Genomic DNA, 21,956 nt, shown 5'->3' with positions numbered 1-21,956 from the left:
AGGCTTCCTTCATTTCACTCTGTCAATTAGGTAAGTGGTGTGGAGTAGCTACAATGTTGTTGATCCAGCCTCAGTTTTCTCTTATTAAAGCTATTAAACTCTGTAACTGTTTTAAAGTCACCATTTACCTCATGGTGACATCCCTGAGCGGTTTCCTTCCTCTCCGGCAACTGAATAAGTAAGGAAGCCTGCATCTTTTTACTGACTGGGTGTACTGATACACCATCCAAAGTGTAATTAATAACTTCACCATACTCGAATGAATATTCAATGTCAGCTCTTTTTTATTTTGACCCATCCACCAATAAGTACCCTTCTTTGCGAGGTATTGGAAAACCTTGTTGGTCTTTGTGGCTGAATCTGTGTTTGAAATGCACTGCTCGACTGAGGGATGTTACAGATAATCGTATTTGTGGGGTACAGAGATGAGGTAGTCATTCATAAATCATGGGAAACACTATTATTGCACACAGAGTGGGTCCATTCAACTTATTATGTGACTTGTGAAGCACATTTTTACTCCTGAACCTATGTAAGCTTGACATAACAAAGGGGTTGAACACTCATTTAAGACATTTCAGTTTTTTTAAATGAGAAAGTGAGAGTTGTATGAATCAGTTCATTAGTCCAGACATGAAGGGCTTTCAGACTTTATGGCATTCCCAGAAAGCATGCATTATTGAGGCATTATTTATTTTACACTTAAGACATGAATCTGCCGTTGTGCTGTAGAATTTGTGAATTTTGAAACTTGTAAAATGATTGTATACGTTAGTTTATACTGGATTAAGCGTATAGTTTCGTTAACTGTCATTTTGTTAGCTATGCTACGACTTTCCCTCCATCTTGTGCCAACATCAGTTCTTTCTAAGTCTTGGTTCCAATAGTAAAAACAATTTTCTAAGAGAGTTCTCAATTGGATATGCTCTCTGCAGTGTTTTGTATGTGAACATCATTTTCTGACTCAAATAAGATTCCCTTAAGGTTGCTCTGATCTCCAAAATATGCATGTATCATGGAAATAAACGTATTTCCTGTTACCAAGTCATTTACGATTTCTATGTCTTAGTGTTCCACGTGGACCAATTTATCAGTGAATTCTGAATAGCTCTCCAAGGATTGTTCCATAAGGTTGTGTCCTTAGGGAGAGATATTGAACATAGACACATATAAGGTTTCTGGGGATGAGCATGCTATCTTCAATATGTAGTTATCGTTCCTCTTTAGTGCAATATGTCACAAGTAAAAGCCTTGGATAGTGAGTTTCCAGATCTGGAAGGTTTAAAGGATGTATTTTGCGGGGTAATAAAACCATGCCATTCTAATAAGTTTTATTCTACCTGTAATATTTAACCAAAGATTATTCCATTTAATTAGATATGCTTTCATGTTGAGTAATGGGAAAATAAGTTATCTTTAGCAATTTGTTTGTAGTCACTTATTAAGAATCCTAAGTGTTTAATATAAGCGTTGTTCTTTATCTTAATTTCCTGTCTCACATGTTCAAACTGTCAAGACGGTTCTCCCGAGTGGCGCATTCGATCTAAGGCACTGCATTTCAATGCTAGAGGCAACACGACAGACCCTGATTCCAGGCTGTATCACAACCGGCCGTGATTGGGAGTCCCATAGGACGGCGCACAATCGGCCCAGCGCCGTCCAGGTAGTCAATGTAAATAAGAAATTGTCCTTAACTGACTTGCGTACTTAAATAAATAAAATCTGGACCTAAATAAGTGAACCCCTTGCTTATCAGTTGCCTGTTGATTGCATTAATACAAGTAAGGGCCCACAAGGGAGTAAAATGAGTGTGTATTTAATGGTGAATTAGAAGGTAAACAGGGGAAATGTAATCTCTGGAACAATAGTTTCAACCCCCTTACCAGCTGGCTAAAGTTGCCTTGACAAACATAGTAAAGACACTAACGATCACACATGATCACCTCCCTGCTCTGAGAATCAAAGCAGTCCACGTCATGCTTTTTATCAACACCAATCCACTCCTGGTTACTTTGACTGCATTAACTTTAACCAGCGCCTTCTTCACCATCCTAGTGATTTGAAAAGGGTTTCCTAAATGAGCATCCGTATCCAAAAAACATACTCAAACAACCAACGGTTCTTCACTCATTTTCCACAACAATTTTAGCTCTTTTTGTTCCCTTCTTGGACTTTACTGTTATCCACTTTATCACTAACACGCTTTGTTTCAAACAACACTTCCGGTATCTCAACCATCTCCCCTTCTTCCAACAATCACATAACTTCTTCCTCTACTTCTTCTGAAATGCACTGTCAAATGTGGGATCTTTATATAGACAGGTGTGTTTCTTTTGAAATCATATCCAAACAATTGAATTGGTCACAGGTGGACTCCAAGTTGTAGAGACATCTCAAGGATGATCAAAGGTAATTGGATGCACCTGAGCTCAAATTGGAGTGTCATAGCAAAGGGGTGTGAATACTTATGTAAATGAGATGTTTCTGTAATTAATTTTCAATACATTTGCAAACATTTCTAAAAACATGTTTTAACTTTGTCATTATGGGGTATTGTGTGTAGATGGGTGAGAAAAAAACCATTTAATACAGGCTGTAACCTGACAAAATGTGGAGTAAGTCAAGGGGTATGAATACTTTCTGAAGCCTGAGTTTTGAATAGAATCCTGTTTATACACTATCTTTCAAAAGTTTGGGGTCACTTAAATGTCCTTGTTTTTGAAAGAAAAGCATTTTTTTTTGTCCAATAAAATGTATCAGAAATACAATGTAGACATTGTTAATGTTGTAAATGACTTTTGTAGCTGGAAACTGACTATTAAAAAAAAAAAAAATGAATATCTACGTAGGCGTACAGAGGCCCATTATCGGCAAGCATCACTCCTGTGTTCCAATGGCATGTTGTTAACTAATCCAAGTTTATCATTTTATAAGGCTAATTGATCATTAGAAAACACTTTTGCAATTACGTTAGCACAGCTGAAAACTGTTGTCCTGATTAAAGAAGCAATAAACTTGCCTTATTTAGACTAGTTGAGTATCTGGAGCATCAGTATTTGTGGGATGCTGGCATTCTAGACAGAGTTGCAAAGAAAAAGCCATATCTCAGACTGGCCAATAAAAAGAAAAAATTAAGATGGGGAAAAAGACCACAGACACTGGACAGAGCAACTCTGCCTAGAGGGCCAGCATACAGGAGTCACCTCTTCACTGTTGACATTGAGACTGGTGTTTTGCGGGAACGATTTAATGAAGCTGCCAGTTGAGGACTTGTGAGGCGTCTGTTTCTCAAATTAGACACTCTAATGTACCTGTCCTCTTGCTTAGTTGTGCACCTGGGCCTCCCACTGCTCTTAATATTCCGGTTAGAGACAGTTTGAGCTCTTCTGTAACAGAAGTAGTACACAGCGTTGTACGAGATCTTCAGTTTCTTGGCAATTTCTCGCATGGAACAGCCTTCATTTCAGAAGAAAGTCTTTGTTTCTGGCCATTTTTTCAGTCTCAACCGCTTCCCCTTCTTCCAACAATTACATAACTTTCTTCTTCTGAAATGCAATGTCAACTGTGGAACCTTATAAAAAGACAGGTGTGTTTCTTTCAAAATCATGTCCAAACAATTGAATTGGTCACAGGTCGCATCTCAAGGATGCCCAAAGGAAACGGGATGCACCTAACTTTTAAAATACAGAAATCATCCCTGTATGATGCATATCGCATCATATGACGCACATTGCAGCTTAATGTGATGCAAAATGTGTCATACTGGAATAATTTATGTATTTTGAAAGTTACATATCTCGAAAACTTGATTGCTGACAAGCAAAACATTTTGGGACTATGTCAACAATGGAGTAATGAAAGAAATACCAAAATATCCTTTTTGTGTGTAGTTTTCCTTTATGTACTTCACACCACTGCTTCTGAGGTATTTGCCCATGCCTGATGGGCATAGCAGTGTAGGTCAGCTCCAGGCCCCGCAACACTAATACAGCTCTATATCACAGAGGGAGGGAGAGAGAGAAATACTGTCACCATACAGTCATGGAAGCCAACATTAAATACACAGTTAAACAAAGCCAATCAAAGATCCTGATTCACTGCTAATTCACATAGGACATGTGCCAGCACGGCACTGACTGGGGCCCATTGGCACAGTGGAAAGGGGCATATACTTACAACATACAAGACACACAGCACTGATTACATGATCAATGGTAGTTGGGTGAATTCTAGGACAGATAGTATTTTGACAATTGACCAGATCAAATGTTACCAACCCGATTCAAGTGTCCTCCATTACTCTGAAGTGGGACTGGTGTCTGGCCACTGCCTCAGCCTTCTGGAACAGCTCCTGATATGGTTGAGGGGTTCCCACAACGCTGCGCTGAACCACAAATCCACCAGGTTTGGATATACAGTATCACTCAATAAACATATAGTGAAATAACTTTCTCTAATTTGGAAGTAATTTATATGCTAGTAGAGGGACTGTAACTACAGAATAGATTCAGGCCGGTGACACTGACACCGTTACTATGCACCTAGCTGTGTACGTTGCTGAATGCTGGCTGACACGTTTTGTTATTTGCTATTTGTAGTAGACAAGTGCCATCCTTGATTTACATCCTTGAAAATATGCTATAAACTTATGAGAACATGCATGTTGTTTTGGGTTAGCAGGCGAAGCCCCGAATGCTAGCTACCCACTAGGCACACACTGGTTGAATTAACGTTGTTTCAAACATGAACAAACATGGAATAGATGTTGAGTGGATGTCTGTGCCCAGTGGGTAGTCAGCCACCTAACTTGCAAATCCGTGTTAGCTATCCATATCTTTGTCCGAGTTTAAATTAGTTGGCTATCTAGCCAGTTCGAGTTGAAACATTGTTGAAAGGAAGCTGGCTACATCCTATGATTAGTTGGCAAGCTGGTATCCAATGCCTGCCCTGTATTGACCCTAAATGCAAATAGGCTACAGTTAGCAACGTGAGATATGTGCATCTTCATCTTTTTATTTTCTTTGTACTTTTAACCCCTTTTCTCCCCAATTTGTAGATACAGTCTTATCCCATCGCTGCAACTATGAACTTGGGAGAGACGAAGGTCGAGAGCCATCCAAGCCGCACAGCTTTTTGATTCACTGCTCGCTAAACCCGGAAGCCAGCTGCACCAATGTGTCGGAGGAAACACCGTCCGACAAGGAAATCATGGCCCGGCCAAACCCTCTCCTAGGCCAATTGTATGCCTCTTTATGGGTCTCCCAGGCACGGGCGGCTGTGACACAGCCTGGGACCGAACGTGGGTCTGTAGTGACACCTCAAGCTGCAGTGTCTTAGACCGCTGCGCCACTCGGTAGGCCCGCACATCTTCATCTGACATGCTACATCACATTACGTGTTAGCTTCATGTATTTAGCTAGCTACAGTATCATTCCACTTTCATCTGTGATTTCATTGCTAGCCTGGCTCACTAGCATGCTCCAAAAAAAATATATATAACCAAAAGTAGTTACTAGCTAGCTAGTACCAGCTATCTAATTAGCTAACGCACTCACAGAAGTAAACGCATCGGATGTAATACATTCCTGGCCATCTGGCAATATTGTTGAAATGCATTGGAAGTTTACACCAACTTTATGGAAGCCCATTTTCACTCCTATTTGCTGTGCCAAATGTGCGTGCATTGCACCCATATGCAGACTTGACAACATTGTCCACATAGCAGTTGGCGGCGGACCACAAAGTGTTGTTTCTGGGAAATTGTGCATCACTGGCAAAAGTGTGCATATTGTTAACCCCATGCCCAATCCTCCGGTAAATTGGGATGTACTCACTTAAAAACTCTGTTTTGGACAAGACTGACTTCATGACAAAAAATTATCATACTTTGTAGTACATTTTGACACTGTAATTCATGTTTCTGACTCATATCGATGCCACGGGCCATTTAAAAACAGAGAAGTTGGTTCTAAGGGGAAGTTGATCTTTCTGTCATGCAGGTTTTACTGTGCATGGAGTTTCCAATAAATGGCATTACTAAATGTGTGACGTGATAGGTATTTAAACATGACAAAACATTTTAACACACACAAAACAAACATTTGATTAATAAAATATTTAGTCTTCCTCAAAAGGGGACGCTATCTCACTGGGTCTCAACTCGTTTGGTACTTCAACACCTCTCTCTCTCTCTCTTCATTGCTGCAGTGAATAGGAAAAGTCACCCCGTGCGCGCTGTCAGAGTCCAAGCATAACGATAGCGGATCATTTGAACATGATGGGATTTAACCGAAGACATACGGAGCTCTGCAATTAACAACGGATTGGTGGGATATCAAAGGAGTTTACCATGCAGCGAACAACAATCTGTTTGTGGAATAACACTTTCGAGAGATTGACGAAAAGTTTACAAATCTGAATGGGATTGTAGAAGCAACATGCTAAAGTACGGAGGCAAATATGTCAATTATACCGGTATGCAAAGAGAAAAGTAAGAAGGAAAAAAAATGGAATCTTGTAATTCACAATGATATGACTTTATAGTTGTTTTTTTTTATCAGAACTTGAAATGTAGAGCACATTGGGTGATCATTCTTCTTCAGAACAAACATTCAACACGATAAATATTTTATTTCTGAAAATTCGAGTCATTGCTAGGAAGTCACAGTCAACTGAACACTGTTGTCTTCACATGTTAGTTCTCAATTAAACTCAATTCAATAAAATGTATTTATCATCAAGGAATGGGCGTTAATATGGACAGTGATGGAAAAAGTACCCAATCGTCATACTTGCGTAAAGATACCTTATTAATAGAAAATGACTAAAAGTGAAAGTAACCTACGAAAAATTCTAAAATACTTGTTTTGAAATATACTTAAAAATCAATAGTAAAATGGAATTGCTCAAATATACTTAAGTATCAAAAGTGAAAGTACAAATCATTTGAAATTCCTCCTGTTAATCTAACAAGATGGCGCCATTTGTTAAAGATATATTTTTATTTACGGAAAGCAAGGGGCACACCAACACTCAGACATAATTTACTAACGAAGCATGTGTGTTTAGTGAGTCTGCCAGATCCCTTGACCCTTTTCCTGTCCTGCTAAGCCTTCAAAATGTAACGAGTACTTTTGGGTGTCAGGGAAAATGTATGGAGTAAAAAGTGAATGACTTTCTTTAGGAATGTAGTGAAGTAAAAGTAGTAAAAAATATAAATAGTAAAGTACAGAAACCCCCAAAACCTAATTAAGTACTTTAAAGTATTTTTACTTAAGTAATTTACACCACTGAATGTGGAGTTGGTCCCCCCCTTTGCTGCCACTCATCTGGGTAGGCTTTCCACTAGATGTTGGAACATTGCTGCGGGGACTTGCATCCATTCATCCACAAGAGGATTGGTGAGGTCGGGCACTGATATTGGGCGATTAGGCCTGGCTCAGTTAGTGTTCCAATTCATCCCAAAGGGGTTCGGTGGGGTTGAGGTCAGGTCTCTGTGCCGGCCAGTCAAGTTCTTCCACACCGATCTCGACAAACCATTTCTGTATGGACCTCGCTTTGTGCACTGGGGCATTGTCATGTTGAAACAGGAAACAGCCCTCCCAAACTGTTGCCACAAAGTTGGAAGCACAGAATGTCTAGAATATCATTGTATGCTGTAGCGTTCCCTTCACTGGAACTAAGGGGCCTAGCCCGAACCATGAAAAACAGCCCCAGACCATTATTCCTCCCCCACCAAACTTTACAGTTCCTCATTCCAGAGAACGTGTTTCCACTGCTCCAGAATCCAATGGTGGCCAGCTTTACACCACTCCAGCCGACTCTTGGCATTGCACATGGTGATCTCAGGCTTGTGTGCGGCTGATCAGCCATGGAAACCCATTTCATGAAACTCCCAACACACAGTTATTGTGCTGAAGTTGCTTCCAGAGGCAATTTGGAACTTGTTAGTGAGTGTTGCAACCGAGGACAAACTATTGTTAGGCGTTACGTTTCCGCTTCACAATAACAGCACTTACAGTAGACCGGGTCAGCAGGGCAGAAATTGTATGAACTGACTTGTTGGAAAGGTGGCATCCTATGATGGTGCCACGTTGAAAGTCACTAAGCTCTTCAGTAAGGCCATTCTTCTGCCAATGTTTGTCTATGAAGATTGCATGGCTGTGTGCTCCATTTTATACACCTGTAGGCAATGGGTGTGGCTGAAATAGCCAAATCCACTAATTTGAAGGGTGGTCCACATACTTTTGTATATATAGTGTATTGTAGTGATTCAGGAGTAATATTACATCAGAATAATATGCCCCACCAACATTAGGCAACTATTCTGAAAACCCAAACTCAAATAGCTGAAATAAGTCAATTAAATCAATGATTTTCAGTAGGTATGAGGTACCTCTTGTGGTCATTGAATGTCCCAAGGATAACCTCCTTTCAGAATCAAATAATAGGAATATTTTCTGAACGTTCCCTAAAGCACATCAAATATCTTATTATAACGGTATACTGCGACCAAACCAGGACCTGTACTAAACTTCCTCTTATGGTCCCGAGTTATCGTCATGTTTTATTGTTCCTAGAATGTTCTGAGAATGCCAGTGGGATAATGTCTCGCCGAAACCCTTAAAGGGACCTAATGGAAACATTGTCCTTAGGATTTCCCTGTTTGCTGGGAAGATCCCTTTCAATGTGCCATCCAATCTCATAAAACGTTTCAGAAAAAGTCTGTCTTGTTACCCTTTAAAGAGGATGGTGTTGGAGTATTGAAAACAGGGATGCCAGTAATCTTTACATCTCTTTGAGATTTTTTATTGTACGAATTGTTAATCAAAATCAATTTGTTGCATACAATATGGCTCCGTATTTGTATTATTGATATTGTTTATACAGTCTTTTTTTCTCATCTTTATCAATGTGCCAATAATTTCTGACCTTACTGTACATTTGAACTCTTCAGGCTCGGGTTTTAGAGCAAGTCATCTTTTCTGGGCGTTACGAGACCTCCACACCATTTTCTGAGCGAGGTGATTTTTTTTATTTTACAGGATTATATATTTAGCCCAACATTTAAGTCGTCTAAGCAATAGAGCAAATAACCAGCTGAGCACGGTTATCAAACATATTGTAAAAAATGGATTCAGTTAAATCCTAACAACTTTTTTGCATGATTGCATGCGTGAACTGACTTGTTTCTTTTTTTCTGATTATTGTTCTTTTGTGTCACCACAGAATGAAAATAAGATTTGCCTTTCCAAGCAGACTGCGGAAGAAGAATTTCATTTCTTCTTTATCATTGCTGCTGGTGATCTGTGCCTTCTTGCTGCTCTTCCTAAAGTTCACTGTTAAATACAGCATTACCATTGAAACCTATGGGTCTACCGCAGGCTACAATGACATTGAGCTCCTCCATCGCTACAACATTGACTGCAATGCCATCTATGAAATGGAGCCGGCCGAGTTGGGGAAGTCGCTGGTCATCAGAAAACAGGTTGTGGTGGAAGAGCAGGACAAGAGCTTGGTCAACCTGATCTCCAATTGCCCGCGATACCTCCGCTCTCGGGGCTATGGGGATGTCCAAGTGTCTGAGGAGGAGCAGGCCTTCCCCCTGGCCTACTCACTGGTGGTCCACAAGTCTGCCTCCATGGTGGAGAAGATCCTCAGGGCTGTCTACACCCCTAACAACATCTACTGTATCCACTATGACCTGAAGTCATCAGAACTGTTCAGAGAGTCCATGGAGGGTCTGGCACGCTGTCTACCCAATGTCTTCATCGCCTCTAAGCTGGAGGCAGTGACGTACGCCAGCATCAGCCGCCTCAATGCTGACCTCAACTGCCTGTCTGACCTTATAGGATCAAAGGTCAAGTGGAGGTATGTCATCAACCTGTGCGGTCAGGACTTTCCCCTGCGCTCCAACATAGAGTTGGTGGCTGACCTGAAGAAGCTCCGGGGGGGTAACATGATGGAGACAAGTCGCCCCAGCGAATACAAGAAGCAACGTTTCTCCTTCCACCACGAGCTGCAGAACGCATCATTCGAGTACCACCGGCTGCCGGTGAAAACTAACAAGGCCAAGGGTCCTCCGCCGCACGGCATACAGATGTTCATCGGCAGCGCGTACTTCGTACTCTCGCTGGAGTTCGTCACTTATATGAACAAGTCTGCGCTGGCCAGGGACTTCCTGATGTGGTCAAATGACACCTACTCCCCAGACGAACACTTCTGGGCCACGCTGACACGGGTGCCGGGCGTGCCAGGTGAGGTGCCACGGGCCCAGGCCGACATCACAGACCTGATGAGCAAGACCAGACTGGTGAAGTGGAACTACCTGGAGGGACCGCTTTACCCATCATGCACAGGGAAACACGTCCGCAGTGTGTGTATCTATGGGGCGGGGGAGCTGCGCTGGCTACTGAACTACGGCAGCTGGTTCGCTAATAAGGTGGACGCCAAAGTTGACCCGGTCCTTATCCAATGTCTTGAGGATACATTACAGGAGAAACAGAGACTCTTGGTCAAGGCTATGAAGTCACAACAAAAGATTCCCTCCTCTGTGTTAGCAGTTGATGTTATTCTTCAATAATACAAACTCCAAAGCAAATAAGGGGGAGAAAATTTGATTTATTTGAGAAAGACAAATCATAGATGTTATGCTGGGAGGTAGATGTTCAGTCTCCCCGGTCCTCAGCTTTTCTCAACAGAACAAAGGACAGGATGCCATTGATAACCCCCCACCCTAGCCTGGGATTGACCAATAACAAGGATACTTGTTATTGGGCCAATGGCCAAATTACAAGTATCCTGCTCCAGACTCAATGTACAGACCAATGAAAACGTGGCACACATAGCTCTGAGTCCAGGACTGACATTCCACAGATTCTAAACAGCTGTTGAACTGAAGACCTACTATTTACATTGACAATTCCCTATTGATCGTTAATTCTAGTACTCTCGTCCTCTTATCCTCTGCGCTGTGTATTTATTTTCAAAATATTCTTATACCTGGAAAAGGTTAAATAAATGGATGATTGATTATTAATGGGTTAATTCATGTGGGAATATGGAACCTTTGTAATGCTGTTTTTGACAGCACCATTTTGGTATTTTTTTAAAGACTTTTGTCTTTGAGTTGATCATGTCCGAAACTCAATTGATGTGACAGTGCTTTATGGTATATATGACAGTGGAATACTGGATGAGATAGTGGAATGCTGGATGAGATAGTGGAATGCTGGATAAGATAGTAGAATGCTGGATGAGATAGACTTGGCTATCTATGTTAGGGTTATTCTCTCGTTTTGCAACTTGAGACTTGAAGTGGGGAATGTTTGTGATAGTCTGACCTTTATGTAATATGGATTAGGTTAACCAGGGCCTTGGCTCCCCGGGTGAAAGCATGTGAAAACCAGCGTATGATGACTAGAGTATGTATACTGACTTCAGAAAGTATTCACATCCCTTGACATTTTCCAGAACTTGTTGTGTTACATCCTGAATTTAAAATAGATTGCATTGAGATTTTGTGTCACTGGCCTATACACAATACCCCATAATATCAATTCATGTTTTTATAAATATTAATTTACATAAGTATTCACACCCCTGAGTCATACATGTAAGGATCACCTTTGACAGCAATTATAGCCGTTACTCTTTCTAGGTAAGTCTCTAAGAGCTTTGCACACCTTGATTGTACACTATTTGTAAAAAAAAAAAAATCAAAATTCTTCAAGCTCTGTCAAATTGTTTGTTGATCATTGATAGACAACCATTTTCAGGTCTTGCCATAGACTTTCAAGTAGATTTATAAGTCAAAACTGTAAATCGGCCACTCAGGAACATTCACTATCTTCTTGGTAAGCAACTCCAGTGTAGATTTGGCCTTTTGTTTTGGGTTATTGTCCTGCTGAAAGGTGATTTCATCTCCCAGTGTCTGGTAGAAAGCAGACTGAGAAAGTTTTTCCTGTAGAATTTTGCCTGTGCTTAGCTCCATTCTGTTTATTTTTTATCCTGAAAAACTCCCCAGTCCTTAACGATTACAAGCATAGCCATAACATGATGCTGCCACAACAATGCTTGAAAATATGGAGAGTCGTACTCAGTTATGTGTTTTGCGCCAAACATAACACTTTTTTATTAAGGACAAAAAGTGAATTACTTTGCCACATGTTTTCAGTATTACTTTAGTGCCTTGTTGCAAACAGGATGCATGTCTTGGAATAGGTTTATTCTGTACAGGCTTCCTTCATTTCACTCTGTCAATTAGGTAAGTGGTGTGGAGTAGCTACAATGTTGTTGATCCAGCCTCAGTTTTCTCTTATTAAAGCTATTAAACTCTGTAACTGTTTTAAAGTCACCATTTACCTCATGGTGACATCCCTGAGCGGTTTCCTTCCTCTCCGGCAACTGAATAAGTAAGGAAGCCTGCATCTTTTTACTGACTGGGTGTACTGATACACCATCCAAAGTGTAATTAATAACTTCACCATACTCGAATGAATATTCAATGTCAGCTCTTTTTTATTTTGACCCATCCACCAATAAGTACCCTTCTTTGCGAGGTATTGGAAAACCTTGTTGGTCTTTGTGGCTGAATCTGTGTTTGAAATGCACTGCTCGACTGAGGGATGTTACAGATAATCGTATTTGTGGGGTACAGAGATGAGGTAGTCATTCATAAATCATGGGAAACACTATTATTGCACACAGAGTGGGTCCATTCAACTTATTATGTGACTTGTGAAGCACATTTTTACTCCTGAACCTATGTAAGCTTGACATAACAAAGGGGTTGAACACTCATTTAAGACATTTCAGTTTTTTTAAATGAGAAAGTGAGAGTTGTATGAATCAGTTCATTAGTCCAGACATGAAGGGCTTTCAGACTTTATGGCATTCCCAGAAAGCATGCATTATTGAGGCATTATTTATTTTACACTTAAGACATGAATCTGCCGTTGTGCTGTAGAATTTGTGAATTTTGAAACTTGTAAAATGATTGTATACGTTAGTTTATACTGGATTAAGCGTATAGTTTCGTTAACTGTCATTTTGTTAGCTATGCTACGACTTTCCCTCCATCTTGTGCCAACATCAGTTCTTTCTAAGTCTTGGTTCCAATAGTAAAAACAATTTTCTAAGAGAGTTCTCAATTGGATATGCTCTCTGCAGTGTTTTGTATGTGAACATCATTTTCTGACTCAAATAAGATTCCCTTAAGGTTGCTCTGATCTCCAAAATATGCATGTATCATGGAAATAAACGTATTTCCTGTTACCAAGTCATTTACGATTTCTATGTCTTAGTGTTCCACGTGGACCAATTTATCAGTGAATTCTGAATAGCTCTCCAAGGATTGTTCCATAAGGTTGTGTCCTTAGGGAGAGATATTGAACATAGACACATATAAGGTTTCTGGGGATGAGCATGCTATCTTCAATATGTAGTTATCGTTCCTCTTTAGTGCAATATGTCACAAGTAAAAGCCTTGGATAGTGAGTTTCCAGATCTGGAAGGTTTAAAGGATGTATTTTGCGGGGTAATAAAACCATGCCATTCTAATAAGTTTTATTCTACCTGTAATATTTAACCAAAGATTATTCCATTTAATTAGATATGCTTTCATGTTGAGTAATGGGAAAATAAGTTATCTTTAGCAATTTGTTTGTAGTCACTTATTAAGAATCCTAAGTGTTTAATATAAGCGTTGTTCTTTATCTTAATTTCCTGTCTCACATGTTCAAACTGTCAAGACGGTTCTCCCGAGTGGCGCATTCGATCTAAGGCACTGCATTTCAATGCTAGAGGCAACACGACAGACCCTGATTCCAGGCTGTATCACAACCGGCCGTGATTGGGAGTCCCATAGGACGGCGCACAATCGGCCCAGCGCCGTCCAGGTAGTCAATGTAAATAAGAAATTGTCCTTAACTGACTTGCGTACTTAAATAAATAAAATCTGGACCTAAATAAGTGAACCCCTTGCTTATCAGTTGCCTGTTGATTGCATTAATACAAGTAAGGGCCCACAAGGGAGTAAAATGAGTGTGTATTTAATGGTGAATTAGAAGGTAAACAGGGGAAATGTAATCTCTGGAACAATAGTTTCAACCCCCTTACCAGCTGGCTAAAGTTGCCTTGACAAACATAGTAAAGACACTAACGATCACACATGATCACCTCCTATTAGTAGTGAAACAACCTCTTTTACTAGGTTTTCCAATCTCTGTCCATGGCAGCAGAGTTTCAGAAATGATTAGAAACAATCAATCAACTCACACATGGCAAAATTATTATATTAAGCATCTAATGACCAGTGAATGTCACGATCGTCGTATTGAGGAGACCAAAGCGCAGCGTGGTGTGAATATATACTTTTAATTATAGACGAAAAAACACGAAGTACACTAAACAAACAAAACAAACTAACCAGATGAACGTGACCGCTATAGAAACTGAGTGCTAACATGCAACATCACATAGACAATAACCCACGAACCACAATACAAAACAGGCTACTTAAATATGGTTCCCAATCAGAGACAACGACCAACACCTGCCACTGATTGAGAACCATATCAGGCCAAAACGCATGGAAACAGACTAACTAGACATGCAACATAGAATGCCCACTCATATCACACCCTGACCAAACAAAACATAGAAACAAACGACGCAAATAATGGTCAGAGTGTGACAGTACCCCCCCCCCCCCCCCCCTAAGGTGCGGACTCCGGCCGCAAAACCTAAACCTATAGGGGAGGGTCTGGTTGCCTTCTGGCCTCGGTGGCGGCTCTGGCGCGGGACGTGGACCCCACTCCACCATAGTAATTTCCCTCTTCAAGGGCCTCTTTAGAGTGGCGACCCTCGCCTCCGACCTTGGGTCTAAGACCCTAATTAAAGGCCCCGCTGAACTGAGGAGCGCCTCTGGACTGAGGGGCAGCTCCGGATTGGCTGACGGCTCTGGCGGCTCCTGACTGGCTGACGACTCTGGCGGGTCCTGACTGGCTGACGACTCTGGCGGTCCTGGCTGGCTGACGGCTCTGGCGGGTCCTGGCTGCCTGGCGGCTCTGGCGGCTCAGGACAGACGGGAGACTCTGGCGGCTCAGGACAGACGGGAGACTCTGGCGGCTTTAGGCAGGAGGAAGGCTCTAGCGGCGCTGGGCAGGCGGGAGCACCTGTAGGGATGAGACGGAGAGACAGCCTGGTGCGGATGGCTGCCACCGGAGGGCTGGTGCGTGGAGGTGGCACCGGATAGACCGGACCGTAAAGGCGCACTGGAGATCTTGAGCACCGAGCCTGCCCAACCTTACCTGGTTGAATGCTCCCCGTAGCCAGGCCAGTGCGGCGAGGTGGAATAGCCCACACTGCGCTGTGCTGGCAAACCAGGGACACCATGCGTAAGGCTGGTGCCATGTATGCCGGCCTGAGGAGACGCACTGGAGACCAGATGCGTAGAGCTGGCTTCATGGCACCTGGCTCGATGCCCACTCTAGCCCGGCCGATACGAGGAGCTGGAATGTACCGAACCGGGCTATGCACACGCACCGGGGACACAGTGTGCTCCACCGCATAACACGGTGCCTGCCCGGTTCCTCTCTTTCTCCGGTAAGCACAGGAAGTTGGCGCAGGTCTCCTACCTGGCTTCGCCACACTCCCTGTGTGCCCCCCCCCCCCCCATACATTTTTGGGGCTGCCTCTTGGGCTTCCAGCCACGCTGCCGTGCTGCCTCCTCATACCGGCGCCTCTCTGCTTTCGCTGCCTCCAGCTCTGCTTTGGGGCGGCGATAGTCCCCTGGCTGTGCCCAGGGTCCTTCGCCGTCCAGAATCTCCTCCCAAGTCCATGAGTCCTGCGTTCTTTGCCGCTACTGCTGCTGGCCGTTACCACGCTGCTTGGTCCATTGTTGGTGGGTTATTCTGTCATGATCGTCGTATTGAGGAGACCAAAGCGCAGCGCGGTGTGAATAAATACTTTTAATTATAGACGAAAAAACACAAAGTACACTAAACAAACAAAACAAACTAACCAGACGAACGTGACCGCTATAGAAACTGAGTGCTAACATGCAACATCACATAGACAATAACCCACGAACCACAATACAAAACAGGCTACTTAAATATGGTTCCCAATCAGAGACAACGACAAACACTTGCCACTGATTGAGAACCATATCAGGCCAAAACACATAGAAACAGACTAACTAGACATGCAACATAGAATGCCCACTCATATCACACCCTGACCAAACAAAACATAGAAACAAACAACGCAAATAATGGTCAGAGTGTGACAGTGAAGGTAGCAGACATTTTGGCTCCTTAGTTTTATTTCACTCGTCTTTGAATAGAAGTCTGATTTTAACTGGTTGTATGTTCAAAAACCTGCAGGTCAAAATGAGACTGTTGATTTTTGTTTCCTACCAGTGATAGTATACAATATACAGTACAGTATAGTGTCATCACAGTTTCATATTTTCCCGGTATTTTACCAATGTTTCATCCCTAGAAGAAATCACTTTTTTAATTTGGTATTGTCATTCTAAAGCGTTTGAGCTTTAATCAGCATGGACATTCAAGTCAAAGCGTTTGAGCCAAAGCTCAAAAAAAGCCCACATGATTGTGCTGTTATCCAATACATATAATCATTTGTAGGCTGATGAATAGCTAGCTATAAGTATAAGAAAGTCAAGAACCCAGTAGCACAGGGAGTGCTTCAGACCCAGGGCCCCCAAGCTTAGTGATAAGTTTAGAGGGCACTATGGTGAGCTGTAGTCATTGAACAGCAATCTCACGTAGACGTTCCTCTTGTCCAGGTGTGATAGGGCAGTGTGCGGTGCAACAGCAATTGCGTCGTCCGTGAATCTGTTGGGGCGGTAGGCAAATTGTAGTAGACTGGCCGCAAACAAACCATCACAAGACTAAAGAACAAAAGGCAGAAGAGGTTTCTGACTGACACAAGGAATGTATTTTTGTGTTGTTTTTCACAATGAATATGTAACTAAAGAGCAGTTCCAATGTTGTTACTACATGTATTACTATCTAGATGTCTATTCAGTGTTCAGTATGCAGTGTTCAAGGTTTCATATATGTTCTGTCCCATTGCAGCTGTCCACCCTGTTATACCTTGGTCCCTGTTATACCTTGGTCCCTGTTATACCTTGGTTCACCCTGTTATAGTTGTGGTATGGTAAACAAAACACGGTTACAACACACATGTGGACAAACCCTAACCCGCAGGAAAACAAGACTCCTGTCTCGTCCTCCATTCATTCAAGACCCAGACATCTTTATCCTGTCAGCTGGGGGACTCTTTTCCTTGTCGGGTCACGTGGTTCTCCTGGCCAGATAAAACATGTGTGAATCATAACGAAGCTACGACGGTAGTTCTCTATTGAAGAACATTTTCAGCCTAAACTGCCTTCATCTTCAGTGTAAGAAAAATTTGTTGAAAATGGATCATTACATATAAAAAATGATTCAGGGGACAAACACGAGCCGAGAGTAGCTTAGAGGAGGAAGAGAGGTAGAGAGATGGAGCAAGGAAGGGGAGAGGGTACCCTGGAAAGTCAGATGCTTGTCATACATTCCATGGATGTTTGAGCTGGTCCAGGGGAGGCATAAAGGCAGGCTGGCAGTAAAAACACATGTCCTCTCCACCCTGCATTGATCCATTGTGGGTGTATGTGTATGTTGATGTTACAAATGATTCATTTGCATATTTCTTTGTAAAAAATGGAGAGCGAGGCAGATGTTTTTTTTATTTTTTTTTATTTCACCTTTATTTAACCAGGTAGGCTAGTTGAGAACAAGTTCTCATTTGCAACTGCGACCTGGCCAAGATAAGGCATAGCAGTGTGAGCAGACAACACAGAGTTACACATGGAGTAAACAATTAACAAGTCAATAACACAGTAGAAAAAAGGGGAGTCTATATATACATTGTGTGCAAAAGGCATGAGAAGGTAGGCAAATAATTACAATTATGCAGATTAACACTGGAGTGATAAATGATCAGATGGTTATGTACAGGTAGAGATATTGGTGTGCAAAAGAGCAGAAAAATAAAAATAAATAAATAAAAACAGTATGGGGATGAGGTAGGTGAAAATGGGTGGGCTATTTACCAATGGACTATGTACAGCTGCAGCGATCGGTTAGCTGCTCAGATAGCAGATGTTTGAAGTTGGTGAGGGAGATAAAAGTCTCCAAGTTCAGCAATTTTTGCAATTCGTTCCAGTCACAGGCAGCAGAGAACTGGAACGAAAGGCGGCCAAATGAGGTGTTGGCTTTAGGGATGATCAGTGAGATACACCTGCTGGAGCGCGTGCTACGGATGGGTGTTGCCATCGTAACCAGTGAACTGAGATAAGGCGGAGCTTTACCTAGCATGGACTTGTAGATGACCTGGAGCCAGTGGGTCTGGCGACGAATATGTAGCGAGGGCCAGCCGACTAGAGCATACAAGTCGCAGTGGTGGGTGGTATAAGGTGCTTTAGTGACAAAACGGATGGCACTGTGATAAACTGCATCCAGTTTGCTGAGTAGAGTGTTGGAAGCAATTTTGTAGATGACATCGCCGAAGTCGAGGATCGGTAGGATAGTCAGTTTTACTAGGGTAAGTTTGGCGGCGTGAGTGAAGGAGGCTTTGTTGCGGAATAGAAAGCCGACTCTTGATTTGATTTTCGATTGGAGATGTTTGATATGGGTCTGGAAGGAGAGTTTAGAGTCTAGCCAGACACCTAGGTACTTATAGATGTCCACATATTCAAGGTCGGAACCATCCAGGGTGGTGATGCTGGTCAGGCGTGCGGGTGCAGGCAGCGAACGGTTGAAAAGCATGCATTTGGTTTTACTAGCGTTTAAGAGCAGTTGGAGGCCACGGAAGGAGTGCTGTATGGCATTGAAGCTCGTTTGGAGGTTAGATAGCACAGTGTCCAAGGACGGGCCGGAAGTATATAGAATGGTGTCGTCTGCGTAGAGGTGGATCAGGGAATCGCCCGCAGCATGAGAAACATCATTGATATATACAGAGAAAAGAGTCGGCCCGAGAATTGAACCCTGTGGCACCCCCATAGAGACTGCCAGAGGACCGGACAGCATGCCCTCCGATTTGACACACTGAACTCTGTCTGCAAAGTAATTGGTGAACCAGGCAAGGCAGTCATCCGAAAAACCGAGGCTACTGAGTCTGCCGATAAGAATACGGTGATTGACAGAGTCGAAAGCCTTGGCAAGGTCTATGAAGACGGCTGCACAGTACTGTCTTTTATCGATGGCGGTTATGATATCGTTTAGTACCTTGAGCGTGGCTGAGGTACACCCGTGACCGGCTCGGAAACCAGATTGCACAGCGGAGAAGGTACGGTGGGATTCAAGATGGTCAGTGACCTGTTTGTTGACTTGGCTTTCGAAGACCTTAGATAGGCAGGGCAGGATGGATATAGGTCTGTAACAGTTTGGGTCCAGGGTGTCGCCCCCTTTGAAGAGGGGGATGACTGCGGCAGCTTTCCAATCCTTGGGGATCTCAGACGATATGAAAGAGAGGTTGAACAGGCTGGTAATAGGGGTTGCGACAATGGCGGCGGATAGTTTCAGGAATAGAGGGTCCAGATTGTCCAGCCCAGCTGATTTGTACGGGTCCAGGTTTTGCAGCTCTTTCATGACATCTGCTATCTGGATTTGGGTAAAGGAGAACCTGGAGAGGCTTGGGCGAGTAGCTGCGGGGGGGGGGGAGCTGTTGTCCGAGGTTGGAGTAGCCAGGCGGAAGGCATGGCCAGCCGTTGAGAAATGCTTGTTGAAGTTTTCGATAATCATGGATTTATCGGTGGTGACCATGTTACCTAGTCTCAGTGCAGTGGGCAGCTGGGAGGAGGTGCTCTTGTTCTCCATGGACTTCACAGTGTCCCAGAACTTTTTGGAGTTGGAGCTACAGGATGCAAACTTCTGCCTGAAGAAGTTGGCTTTAGCTTTCCTGACTGACTGTGTGTATTGGTTCCTGACTTCCCTGAACAGTTGCATATCGCGGGGACTATTCGATGTTAGCGCAGTCCGCCACAGGATGTTTTTGTGCTGGTCGAGGGCAGTCAGGTCTGGAGTGAACCAGGGGCTATATCTGTTCTTAGTTCTGCATTTTTTGAACGGAGCATGCTTATCTAAAATGGTGAGGAAGTTACTTTTAAAGAAAGACCAGGCATCCTCAACTGACGGGATGAGGTCAATGTCCTTCCAGGATACCCGGGCCAGGTCGATTAGAAAGGCCTGCTCACAGAAGTGTTTTAGGGAGCGTTTGACAGTGATGAGGGGTGGTCGTTTGACTGCAGCTCCGTAGCGGATACAGGCAATGAGGCAGTGATCGCTGAGATCCTGGTTGTAGACAGCAGAGGTGTATTTGGAGGGCCAGTTGGTCAGGATGACGTCAATGAGGGTGCCCTTGTTTACAGAGTTAGGGTTGTACCTGGTGGGTTCCTTGATGATTTGAGTGAGATTGAGGGCATCTAGCTTAGATTGTAGGACTGCCGGGGTGTTAAGCATATCCCAGTTTAGGTCACCTAACAGAACAAACTCTGAAGCTAGATGGGGGGCGATCAATTCACAAATGGTGTCCAGGGCACAGCTGGGAGCTGAGGGGGGTCGGTAGCAGGCGGCAACAGTGAGAGACTTATTTCTGGAGAGAGTAATTTTCAAAATTAGTAGTTTGAACTGTTTGGGTATGGACCTGGAGAGTATGACATTACTTTGCAGGCTATCTCTGCAGTAGACTGCAACTCCTCCCCCTTTGGCAGTTCTATCTTGACGGAAGATGTTATAGTTGGGTATGGAAATCTCAGAATTTTTGGTGGCCTTCCTGAGCCAGGATTCAGACACGGCAAGGACATCAGGGTTAGCAGAGTGTGCTAGAGCAGTGAGTAAGACACACTTAGGGAGGAGGCTTCTGATGTTGACATGCATGAAACCAAGGCTTTTTCGATCACAGAAGTCAACAAATGAGGGTGCCTGGGGACATGCAGGGCCTGGGTTTACCTCCACATCACCCGCGGAACAGAGAAGGAGTAGTATGAGGGTGCGGCTGAAGGCTATCAAAACTGGTCGCCTAGGGCGTTGGGGACAGAGAATAAGAGGAGCAGGTTTCTGGGCATGGTAGAATATATTCAGGGCATAATGCGCAAACAGGGGTATGGTGGGGTGCGGGTACAGCGGAGGTAAGCCCAGGCACTGGGTGATGATGAGAGAGGTTGTATCTCTGGACATGCTGGTTGTAATGGGTGAGGTCACCGCATGTGTGGGGGGTGGGACAAAGGAGGTATCAGGGGTATAAAGAGTGGAACTAGGGGCTCCATTGTAAACTAAAACAATGATAACTAACCTGCACAACAGTATACAAGGCATATTGACATTTGAGAGAGACATACAGCAAGGCATACAGTAATCACAGGTGTTGAATTGGGAGAGCTAGCTAAAACAGTAGGTGAGACAACAACAGCTAATCAGCTAGCACAACAACAGCAGGTAGAATGGCGATTGATTAGGCAGAGAGGGTCGGATTAACTACACACAGAGCCTAAGTGCGGCTGGGGCCGACAGATAAAACATAAACAAGCAGAATGGATTACCGTGAATTAATGGACAGTCCAGCATGCATCAGCTATGTAGCCAAGTGATCAGTGTCCAAGGGGCAGCGGTGGATGGGGCAGGGAAGCTGGACTGGCGAGTGTTATCCAGGTTAGAAAACTAACAATGACTAAATAGCTTGTAGCCAGTTAGCTGGTTAGCTTCTGAAGGTTCTTGAGTGTGTTCTAAAAATGTAAAGATAATAGCGGTTCCGTATCACATTGGGTGAGGCAGGTTACCGGAAGGTATAAACAAATTAAAAATCGAAAAGGGATAGAAAGTAAATATGGGTTCAGTGAGTGTTTGGGACGCGGCGATTCAGATGGTTAGCAGGCCTGTGCTAACAAG

General features: G+C 43.2%; 1 protein-coding gene across 4 annotated transcripts; it reads left to right on the top strand.

Annotated features, from left to right (window-relative positions):
• The first annotated feature begins 6,145 nt into the window (after window positions 1–6,145).
• LOC118964609 (beta-1,3-galactosyl-O-glycosyl-glycoprotein beta-1,6-N-acetylglucosaminyltransferase 4-like) lies at window positions 6,146–11,729 on the top strand. 4 transcript variants are annotated; one of them, XM_036977589.1, is made up of 3 exons: window positions 6,146–6,445; window positions 8,957–9,023; window positions 9,229–11,729. In XM_036977589.1, exon 3 carries the CDS (start codon window positions 9,230–9,232, stop codon window positions 10,580–10,582), a length of 1,353 nt encoding a protein of 450 aa, XP_036833484.1. In that variant the 5' UTR covers window positions 6,146–6,445; window positions 8,957–9,023; window position 9,229; the 3' UTR covers window positions 10,583–11,729. The 4 variants fall into 4 exon arrangements, with proteins under 4 accessions (XP_036833484.1, XP_036833480.1, XP_036833483.1 ...); XM_036977588.1 differs by having other exon boundaries at window positions 6,147–6,474; XM_036977587.1 differs by having other exon boundaries at window positions 6,148–6,490.
• Window positions 11,730–21,956: the final 10,227 nt, after the last annotated feature.

The sequence above is a fragment of the Oncorhynchus mykiss genome, chromosome 5, assembly GCF_013265735.2.
Source record: "Oncorhynchus mykiss isolate Arlee chromosome 5, USDA_OmykA_1.1, whole genome shotgun sequence".
Taxonomy (NCBI): Eukaryota; Metazoa; Chordata; class Actinopteri; order Salmoniformes; family Salmonidae; genus Oncorhynchus; species Oncorhynchus mykiss.
This window is presented reverse-complemented; position numbering and strand designations above follow the sequence as displayed.

Bases quoted from the DNA above. Each gene is read 5' to 3' on its own strand.
- LOC118964609 (XM_036977585.1), top strand. From the start codon at position 6,438: ATGCTAAAGTACGGAGGCAAATATGTCAATTATACCGGTATGCAAAGA. The intron at 6,491-9,228 runs GTAAGAAGGAAA...GTGTCACCACAG, and splicing joins ACCGGTATGCAAAGAGAAAA to AATGAAAATAAGATTTGCCT.